The sequence below is a fragment of the Aegilops tauschii genome, chromosome 1, assembly GCF_002575655.3.
Source record: "Aegilops tauschii subsp. strangulata cultivar AL8/78 chromosome 1, Aet v6.0, whole genome shotgun sequence".
NCBI lineage: Eukaryota > Viridiplantae > Streptophyta > Magnoliopsida > Poales > Poaceae > Aegilops > Aegilops tauschii.
Genome location: NC_053035.3, coordinates 263,558,876 through 263,569,679, shown reverse-complemented (window position 1 = coordinate 263,569,679; position 10,804 = coordinate 263,558,876). Strand labels below are relative to the sequence as shown.

Genomic DNA, 10,804 nt, shown 5'->3' with positions numbered 1-10,804 from the left:
TTCCACTCTTTTTAATGTTATAATGTGCTATATTAAACTTCTTTACTTATAGTTTTCAAATATTTTGAGTCAATAAAATCCATCCTTTTATCAGAAAAATATAATTCAAGAGTTTAGTTCTACTCTCTTTCACCTCTTCATTTTTTTAAGAAACATGGGAATAAAAAAAGTACGTAATTTCTAAATGTAAGTCCTCTTAGAGATTTTAATATGGACCACATATGGAGTAAAATGAGTGAATTCATACTCTAAAATCCATATACTCACTCCGTTTCAAAATATAAGTCTTTGTAGAGATTTCAAATGAACTATCACATACGGATGTATATAGACATATTTTAGAGTGTAGATTTACTTATTTTGCTCCGTATGTAGTTATTTGTTGAAATCTCTAGAAAGACCTATATTTAGGAACGGAGGAAGTACATCCGTATGTAGTCCTAGCGAAATCTCAAAAATGTTTTATATTTAGAAGAGGTAATAAAAGTTAAATTTTAAGATAGACTTTTCTTGATTACCCGACGGCGCCCCGGCCCGGCTCAAGTTCACCTCACTTGTCTGGCCGCAATAAAACCCTCCTCCCCTCTGCTCCATCTTCTGACTCTCCCTCCCTAGGGTCAACCGCCGGCGCCGCCTGAACCCTAGCCCCGCCGCGCCGCACCCCGCCCCGCTGCAGGTGAGTTGATCTTTTCGCGCCCGTCGCTTTCATTTCACCCCTCTTATCGGCCATCTTACCACCCGTGCGGCGCAGGCAGCTGAGAGATGGAGAAGGGGGCGTCGGAGTCGTCGCCGCTCGACTGCGCTCGCTGCGGCAAGCCCGCGTCTCTCCAGTACGTTTTCTTGCCCATCTCCCTCCCGCCGCCACCAGTTAGTCGCAAAATAGCTGAAAGACGGCGCCGTCTCCGGTTCCGGCTGCTACCAATTATACGAAAAATCAGCACCCGACAGATTAAACGCTCTAGGATCCTCAATCTAGCGCAAGTAGTCATTGTCCTGGGCAACTTTGCAGGGGCGCTATAAATAGGGAAGTTATGTCGTTGGATCTTTAGTTGTGGGATCCTTGTTTTAGTTTGTTATGAGGGGCATTTATTCCATCCCCTGCCCATTTGATCCATGGTGTGGAGTGCGCACGAAGGAACCGGACGAGCTATTCTGTTCAAGTTGTTTGCTAACGGTTCGATATTTTCAGATGCCCCAAGTGCGCGCAACTGAAGCTCCCCCGTGAAGCTGCTGCTTTCTGGTGAGTTGCAACCTCCTTTTTCTTCCCACCGTTTTGTACTGCGATAGCGTCGGTGAAGATTTTCAGCTGTTCTATAGGTGCTGCTCATTTCACAGCTAGGTTTTCCTTGATAGTCAGCTGATATGAATTATAGTTTGTCCTGGAGCCCTTGATACTAACACTTCTAAGTAGAGTTCTGAATGGAGTTGTAAGAATTGCTCCTGTTAGATTGCCAGTTATCTTAGTAAAGCCTTCTAGATGTTTATTCTATGCTGTATTACCAATTTCATCACCAAGAAGTATGGCCTTGGTTCAGTCTACCATTCTGTCCAATACATCTTTCGATGACCTTCAGTAGTGAGGAAAATTGAGTTACCTGCTGAAGAAAATGGATCTTTTGATATTTAAGCATCTATTGAAGGCGTTAGCGTACATACCAGTACAGGTTAGAATTCTGCCTCTGAGTGAAAACACTTTATACTAATGCGCAGATCATCCACAGTTCGCAGGATTGTTTCAAGGCAGCATGGGCCTCTCACAAGTCTGTTCACACAAAGGTATATTCACTGACATCCCAGCTGTCTCAAGAAGGCTGGAAATATTGTTTGAAAAAGGGGCGGACCCGGACAATGGAGCTTCCTCGTTTTGACTGGACAGGGTATTTTTTTGCCACATATTTATATCTATGTTGTTGTGTTTATGCCGATGCTTCTGTTTCTTATAACCAACAATATAAAGTATCTTGCTAGTGCATTTTGGTTTTGTATTGTACCTCTAGGGCAAATTACTTAAAATGCATTTCTTACTTTATAGTTTATATTAACTGATCATGGATTACAGTTTATTGAGCATGCCTGGCATATGGGTACTTTATTTTTAGTTTCTGTTATGTCTATATATTAGTAACTCCCTTGACAAGATTAGTCTGGGTAAACCAAAAGAAGCAGTTCTCTCATGTAATTGGATTTTATTGCATTTGGAGCTAATTCTCTAGCATAGGACTAACTTTTTTTTTTACTTTGTATTTATTGTGGTTTTAGTCCATTGAGACCATTTCCTATATCAAAGATGCGTTTGGTGCCAGACGGAATCGAGAAACCTGATTGGGCGCTTGATGTAAGTATCAACTGTGCCTAAGTTTATTTCATCCCATCCTCTGTGTCTTTTTAGCATTACCATTTAGACTGATATAGATATCTGTACCAAAAGAGAGGATAATTAAGTTGACTGTATTTTGTTATCCTGTAATCTGCTCTAGTACATAGCCCCTGACGTTTGATAAACCTTTTTAGGGAATCCCCAAGATTGAGCCTGACAGTGATTTGCAGAAAAGAGTAGAGGTAGTGCTTTCCACTGATATGCAAGTATCATATATGTTCCAAAAATGGATATCTGATGTTATTCTGCTGGATCTGTTTCTGCTATTTCTGTAGATCAAGACCCCTGAGCAAATTGAAAGGATGAGGGAAACATGCCGAGTAAGTTCCCAGCACATCCAGTTTTGTACTTAAATAATGAAATGTTTTGGTGGCATTGTACTGACTGTTCCACTTTGTTCCCAACTGTTACTGTTAGATTGCAAGAGAAGTTTTAGATGCAGGTGCTCGTATAATCAAGCCAGGAATTACAACAGATGAAATCGATAGAGTGATTCATGAGGAGACAATTGCCAGAGGTCTGATTAACCTTCTTGAAAATTTTGAAATGCAGCAAATTGATCACCAGCTGAATCAGTGATGAATATATCATGTCTCATGAAATGTTTCAGGGAATCTTGTACTTGTTTTTTATGTCTTAAAAAAACATTTGTTGTTAATTTGTTGTACATAAGAGAATTAAATGTATTCCCAAGCTATTTAATATGCATCTCGATCTGTTTCGTAATTTCCATTCTTGATCTTGCAGGTGGATACCCGTCCCCATTGAATTACCATTTCTTCCCGAAGTCATGCTGCACGTAGGTTATTGTATTATTTGTTACTTATTATTCAGCATCAAGTGATGTTTCTCATTGTTGTCATTTGTATTCAGGTCAGTTAATGAAGTCATTTGCCATGGAATTCCTGATGCCAGGTCCCTTGATATTTACACATAGAGCTAATCATTCATCTCATTCTTGCTTGAACCTGATGTTGAACCACTGGTTTCTATCTAATTGTTTCTAACAGAAAACTTGAAGATGGTGACATTGTAAACATTGACGTTACTGTATACTATAAAGGTGTTCATGGTAAAGTCTCAGGCGCCTGATGCTGTATTTAACCACTTAAAATTGTTATATTTGGTGTTTGACTGGACATATAACCTGTAAGATGCAACTATTAACTGCAGGTGATTTGAATGATACATATTTTGTTGGAAATGTTGATGAAGCTTCGAAACAGCTTGTCCGTTGTACCTATGAGTGCTTGGAGAAAGCTATCGCAATAGGTGATGCTTCGGTTTAATTCTTGTAATTTAGTAATTTCACCTTTCTTTGTTTCTTGTTTTTTCTCTTTCGGTTATTATATCTTACTGGAAGATATGTAATTTTCTTCTGATTGAAATTCCTGCAAGATTTTAGAAAACACCATCCCTGCAAATGAGACATGCCATTTAAATTTACCATTTTGATGCACAGTTAAACCTGGAGTTAGGTTTCGGGAAGTTGGAGAAGTCATAAGTAGACATGCATCGATGTCAGGTTTATCTGTGGTCAGTATTGCATTGGCACCGACTTCATCCTGAAATAACTTAGCTCTTTTGTTACCTTTTGTGTTATATAATTGCACCTTTACTCCCGTTTCTTGTTATTCCAGGTGAAATCTTATTGTGGTCATGGCATAGGAGAATTGTTCCACTGTGCCCCGAACATCCCTCATTATTCAAGTATGGTTCTTGCAGCTTGTATTTCTTATTTGCATTCCTTCTATTAAAGCTGTATAAGCTTTACCTTAGTATATTTATGTCCAAATGCTACAAAATGCCATTGAATATGAGATATGGTTGCTTCATAATTTAGGAAACAAGGCTGTTGGTATCATGAAAGCTGGTCAGACATTTACAATTGAGCCAATGATTAACACAGGTAAGTGTGTGACAGTGGCAAACACAATGTGTGGTTGAACGCCTCGATGCTACTTTTGGCCTAGGTCTGCTGCATTGTTTTATAATGAAAGTTTTCATATTTTGCAGGACTTTGGCGTGACCGTCTATGGCCTGACGAGTGGACTGCAGTGACTGCAGATGGTAAACGGAGTGCTCAATTTGAGCACACCCTTTTGGTATGTTGTTTTGTTTGGATGAATTGATCCAATTTGCTCATGTAGTGTGTGGATGTGGCATTGTGGCCACGTGGGTATCCTTTCCAAGGTTTTTGTCGCCTCAAAATCTGCGGCGTAGGTTAATCCTTTGTCAAAATTGGACATTTAGACCAAACAGGGTTTTCACTTTTTCGGCCTGCCTCCAGTTTGTCTAAGAAGAAAAACTCTATTTTCTCTGCTGTTTGATGGTATACACAAACTCATTCTCTCTGTTCTCCTATGCCCTTAGGTGACGGAATCCGGAGTTGAAGTTTTGACAGCAAGACTGCCCTCATCACCGGACGTCTACCCATGGTTGAAGCCGGCGTCAGCAAATAGCAAGTGATACGAGCACGTCTTTTTGATCAACTTGCCATTGAGACGGTGTCGACTCTCCAGAGTCCAAACCGTGTGGATTTTCCTCGGGTCACAACTTGCTGCAACCATTGTTCTTTTTACCGAATGTCGATCATTTGTGCCTATTCGAACCGAGTTATATAGTTGAATGTGGTGTTGGGCACATGAGGTGTCCTCCCATTATGCTATGTCGTGAGAGTCAACATATGATGATTCATACAATTTTGAGCAGATTCATGCCGAGTTATATTGTTACATGAGGCTTGTTGTCTTGTTCAGCAGAAGGGTGATGGGTCTCGCGTCTCGCGTTTCGCGCAGGACGGGTGAGCGCGCCGGCGCCGGCGCCCCGATCTCCTTCCTCCGGCATCCCCTGCTCCTGCCGTGACCGGATCTGAGACCCTGAGACCCCCACCGCGTCCTCTCTCCACAGCCCCTCCTTTGAGCTCCTCCGCCTCCCTGGACAATGCAATCGAGTTCGCGTGCCTCCCGGCCGGCGGCCGCTCCAACCTTGCCGCTCGCTGCCCCAGCTCCAGCCACTCAGCTTGCTGTGGCGGCGCTCGCCCTCCGCAGGGCGGGCCCGGCCATCCGAGGCCACCTCCGCAAGCCCGCGACGACGGCGGCCACTCCGGCACCATCGGCGGCCGCTCCGACCTCGCCGCCCGCTGCCCCAGCTCCCGCCGCTCAGCTTGCAGCGGCAGCCTTCGCCCAGCCCGCGACGACGGCGGCCATTTCGACACCACCAGCGGCTGCTCCGACCTCGCCGCCCGTAGCCGTAGCTCCCGCCTCTCAGCTTGCCGCGGCTGTCCTCGCCCCGGCCATCCAACACCACCTACGCAAGCCAGCGACGACGGCTGCCATTCCGACACCACCGGCTGCCGGCGCCTCCGCCTCCGGCTTGGTGCTGCAACCTCCAGCGTCGAGCTCGGGCCCTGTACAGTCGGATTTGGCAACAGAAGCTTCGTTGCGCCCCTCCTGCGGGCAGCTGCGTGCCCCTGCCCAGATGGATGGGGGGGCGGTCCTGCCAGGGCTTGTGACGGATGAGGCGACAGGATGGAAGCTTGTCCAATCCCGCCGCGCGCGCCAGGCTCTGCCATCCCCTGCCCTCAAGCATCATGAGCGCGCCCCTCCGCCCATGTGGCTCAGGAACAAGTGTTTCCGCTGCTTTGCTAAAGGCCATCGGGCGGCTAAGTGCAGGGATCCGGTCCGGTGCATTCGATGCTTTCAATCAGGTCATCGTGCGAGGGATGGATGCCAACCAATGTCGTGGCCTACGGCATGTCCTCCACGATCTGTGGCTATTGGTGTTTGTCCTCCCCAGTCGATGGCTCGTTCTTGGGCTTCAGTTGTTGCGTTTCATGGAGCGGCTGAGATCGGCGACCCCCCAACAGCTCCAGCGGATGTGGTGCTCGAGTCTGCTTTTGCGGTTGATTCGCTGCTCTCTAATCTTCAAGGCTTGACTTCCTCCCAGCTGAAGGAGGCGGTCCAGCCTCTACGCGATGTTGTTGGCTCCATGCAGGGTTGGATGCTTCAGATGGGGAACTTTCTGGAGCGCGCTGACGCTGTTCTGAGTGGGCTCTCTCAGGTGCCGTCTGTGTTGCAGACCAGTGTTGTGTCAAACCCCTTGGATGTGCATGATGTCAACCTTGAGGATGAGTGTTCACTCGGGCTTCATGGATGTTTCTCTCCTAGAGCTAGGGTCCGCTCGCCGTTGTCTGCCTCTGAGGGTTCGTGCATCGATGCGGTTGTTGCTCCGGTGCTACAGATCATGACCGAGCTTTTAGAGCTTTGTAGGGAACGGGCTCCTCCTCTGTCTGTGGAGCAACTGAAGGTGGACTTGCCGCCGACCTTGTGTGAGGGGCAGTTTCCGCCTCCATCATGTGAGCAATTGAAGGCCTCTGAGTCCATTATGTTGGAGGTTGCTGTGGTGGATGATGTTGGTGCGGTTAGTATGCTGGCGCCTGCTCCTGTGGGGCCGAGCCAGCCGCTCGCCTTAGGGGCTCGTGGAGGTTCCGATGTTGCCGTTACCCAATCGCATGTGGCCGTTGGGCGGGTGGAGACCGTGCGTGACAAGGTTGATGCGATTCTCTTCGAAATAGAGGTTCACAGCTTGCTCAAACGTTTGGAGGCGGCTTGTCCTGGATCTGGCAGGACGATTGTGGAAAAGGCTCTTAGAAACAGAAGCAAGAAGAATGACGCCACAGAAATGGCGTCCGCAACAGTTGCTTAATGGATGGTCATCTGCTTGTTTTCTTGGATTTGGTGGTGTGTATGGTCTTCGGCCGAGGTATTCTCTTTGGAGGTTTCTTTGCGTTGTAGACATGGGGTTGGTGGTCATTGCGTGTTGGGTATGGCTGTGAGGCTGATCATGTGCTTACGGGGTTGGATGCTCTGTGAGTAGTCCACATGTGGTTGATTGTATCGGTTTTTGCCCGGTTTTCTGTTAATTAACTAGGCAATTCTCTTCTGCTTAATTAATCGATGAGGCAAATCTTTTGCCTCTGTTTTGGAAAAAAAATTGTTACATGAGGTCCTCCCATTATGCTATGTCATGAGAGTCAATGAACGACTGGCGATAATAAGATTAAAAATACGAGTGCAGTGAAAACTCTGTCCGTTCTGAGAACAGAATGGAAACGAAGCGCAAAAATGGGAATCCACAAAATGGAAGGGAAAAATGGAAGTCGCAACTTAAGTTTCTGGTGGGAAACAGAACAGTGTTTTCAGCAGAATTTTTGTGCAAACAGAATTTCCGTATTGCATTCTTGGAGTGGAGCCAAACAATTTTGTTGGTTTTGTCTATGTCCCAAAGGAGATTTTTAGCTCCAGTTTAGCTAAATTTCAATCGACTAACTTTTCAAGTTTGGGTCAGTCAGATTTTCGAATAATGGAAGGAGAAGGGCCTCGCCGGAGAGAAGGAATGGGCTCGCCGTCATCACCCCATTATCTATCTTAGGGTTCAGGGTGGGTGGTGGTAGCCGGCGGTGGTGGGGCGATGGCTGGAGAAAAAGCTCGGTGTTGGGGGGCCCTGGAGGGATGGCCAGGGCGGCGGAAGACCGGCGGTGGGGGGTGGTTTAGGGGAGGGCGGGGCGGCGAGGCGGGGGGCGGTGGTTAGGGTTGGGCTGGATCGGCAGGTGCGCGAGAGGAAGAAGAGGCAGGAGGTTGAAGACGAATGACGTCTGTTGGATCTTGATCAGACGGTTGAGATAGAAGGAGAATCTGACTGTCGCCTAGCCGCTCCCTTTTAGCTCTGGTAAAAACCTCGGTTTTCACACCAGTTTCTGCACTAGAACTTCTCTTTCCGTCCATTTTCGCTCTGTTTTCATCTCTAATTGGTACGACTGTCGGTTCATATCGAGTGGAATGCAAGCCTCGGGTGCAACTTGTGACATTTTACCCCAGGTTACACCATTTTAAGGTTCATAGCAGAAAAGCTTCTTGCTAAATCTCTGGCTAATAGACTTAAGACTCACCTTCCTGACTATATTGATCCCGCTCAACAGGCTTTCATACAAGGTAGGCGTATCAGTGATAACATCATTATTGCTCAGGAAATTGCTCACTCTTTTTCTCTTAAATCTTGGAATCATAAAGCTTTCATGCTCAAAATTGATTTTGCTAAAGCTTTTGACCGTCTTGAGTGGAACTTCATTGTTTCTGCTTTGGCTCGTAAAGGACTGCATGGTCATTTCATAAATTTGGTTCATGCCTGCATCTCCTCACCTACTTTCTCTGTGCTTATTAATGGTCAACCCTCTCAAAAATGTAAAAACTACAGAGGTATTAGACAGGGCTGCCCCATGTCTCCTTATTTATTTGTTCTAGCTATCAATGAGTTATCCATTATGCTGAATGAGGCTTTGCAGGACAATCATTTGTTTGGTATTTCTCTTGGACCAAATTGCCCTTCTGTGCATTCCTTACTGTTTGCAGACGATCTTCTTGTCTGTGGGCAGGCTACTTGTCAGGAGGCTCAGGTTATGGCCAACTTGATTAATCACTTCTGTAACATCTCTGGCCAAACTCCTAACTGGAGTAAATCAGCTATCTTTTTGAGTTTTCATGTTCCTCAGTAGGTAAGAGATGACATTAAAAGCATTTTTTCAGTAGCTAATCTGGATGACAACTTCACTCATTTAGGTCATCCTCTCATTCTTCCTGCTAACAATAGAGCAGCTGCTTACAACTTTGTCTTAGATAAATTTCTTAACAAGCTGCCTTCCTATAAAGCTAATATGCTTTCTCATGCTGCTAGATTGGAATTAATCCGTTCTGTTTTCTCGGCCATTCCAGTTTATTACATGTCTAATATTTTATTCTCAAAAAAGTTCATTGCTAAACTTACTGCAGTAATCAGAAACTTCTGGTGGACAGGTATTAGAGAAACAGATTCCAGGAAAAGTCTTTGCCTTCGTGCTTGGAAGGACATTTCAAATTCAAAAACAGAAGGAGGATTGGGTATCAGAAACTTGAGGGCAATTAATGAAAGTCTAATTCTAGCTGCGGCTTGGAGGTTAGCAATTAATCCTACTTCACATTTATATTCTGTACTCCGAGCCAAATATTTCCCTAATACAACTATTTGGAAAGCTACTCCAGCTCCTCCTAAGTCTGCTTTTTGGGCTGCTATTCTTAAAATGTTTCCCAAGATTAAATATCATGCGTTCTACCAACTGACCCAGGGGAATATTTCTTTATGGAGCATGCCTTGGTGTACCAATTGGAATACTATTCATGACTACCTTATTCCTCAGCATTCTGCGTTTGCTTATCCCTCTTTAGTTAAAGATCTTTGGATGACAGACGCTAGGTCTTGGAATCATCAGCTCATCCGCCAACTTTTTAGGGAACCTCTTGCTTCTCAAATCATCAATACCAATATTATTCAGGATGATAATGAAGATCTTCTTTGTTGGCCTTTAGCTCCCAATGGTAGCTGTTCTCCTAAACATGCTTATAAAATTTGTTTACAGGACATTCATGCTCATCCTAGAACAGCTCCTACTCAAGTTGCCACTGATTTAAAAAACTTTCTTAAAGTGATGTGGAAAAACAATTCCATGCTCCCTAAAATCAAAACTTTCGCTTGGCGTCTTCTTAGTAAAGCTCTGCCTACAGGTATGAGAGCAGGTAAATTTTCCAGTCATATTTCTCAAATTTGTTCTAGATGTGCGCATCACGAAGATGATTTCCATTTTTTTTTCCTTTGTCACTTTGCTAGAGCTGCCTGGTTTGCGCACCCTTGGTTTATTAGATCCGACACTCTGGTTCATAATCATGATTCTCTCCTTTCAGCTATTACTTCTTTTCTGAATTCTGGTCATCCTTTTGCTTCAATGCAAAATATTTTCAATTTCTTATGGTGCATTTGGAAAGCAAGGAATGAGCTCCTTTTTGAGCACAGGAAAGTACACCCGAACAAGATTCACATCATGGCTGCAAATACAGACTGCGCGCTGCAGGCTGAGGCACTGGTGTCGGGACAAGTGTACAGCAGTTTTTCAGACAGTCTGAATAATGAACAACATATACCTCTGCAGGGTACAACTATCAAGTCTGATCTCATCATTAAAGGGACTAAAATTTATTCTGATGCGGCCTTTCGATCTTCAAAAATTCCAGGTATTCTAAGGGGACAAGTTGGTACAGGTATTGGAATTTACTTTTCTATTCCCGTTGATCATGGTGAGCTTAATATTCAGATTCAGGCTTCTGCCCCTGTAACCACAGATCCTACTCATGCAGAAGCCAAGGCTCTTTCTTGCGCTGCTCTTATTGCAAACAAATTGAATGTGCAGCAACCTACTTTTTTAACTGATTGTCTTCCTCTCGCTTCTGCTGCTGCTTCTAAGACCATTTCCCACCCTGCTACTCCTTGGAATATCAGAAATGAATTAGCCTCTTTTAATAGCATTTATTCTATTCTAAATGCTCAGGTGTTCCACATTTC

The 10,804-nt window shown here is 44.8% G+C and overlaps 1 protein-coding gene across 1 annotated transcript; it reads left to right on the top strand.

The window, feature by feature from the left end:
- The first annotated feature begins 523 nt into the window (after positions 1 to 523).
- Positions 524 to 5,112, top strand: LOC109765465 (methionine aminopeptidase 1A). The gene is made up of 17 exons (XM_020324250.4): positions 524 to 676; positions 752 to 830; positions 1,190 to 1,240; positions 1,722 to 1,877; positions 2,260 to 2,335; positions 2,512 to 2,559; positions 2,653 to 2,697; positions 2,795 to 2,894; positions 3,125 to 3,176; positions 3,251 to 3,292; positions 3,388 to 3,449; positions 3,551 to 3,649; positions 3,840 to 3,913; positions 4,018 to 4,087; positions 4,221 to 4,286; positions 4,394 to 4,482; positions 4,751 to 5,112. Exons 2-17 carry the CDS (start codon positions 763 to 765, stop codon positions 4,844 to 4,846), a joined length of 1,194 nt encoding a protein of 397 aa, XP_020179839.1. The 5' UTR covers positions 524 to 676; positions 752 to 762; the 3' UTR covers positions 4,847 to 5,112.
- The last annotated feature ends 5,692 nt before the right edge of the window (positions 5,113 to 10,804 follow it).

Bases quoted from the DNA above. Each gene is read 5' to 3' on its own strand.
- LOC109765465 (XM_020324250.4), top strand. From the start codon at position 763: ATGGAGAAGGGGGCGTCGGAGTCGTCGCCGCTCGACTGCGCTCGCTGC. The intron at 831-1,189 runs GTACGTTTTCTT...CGATATTTTCAG, and splicing joins GGCAAGCCCGCGTCTCTCCA to ATGCCCCAAGTGCGCGCAAC. The intron at 4,483-4,750 runs GTATGTTGTTTT...CTATGCCCTTAG, and splicing joins AATTTGAGCACACCCTTTTG to GTGACGGAATCCGGAGTTGA.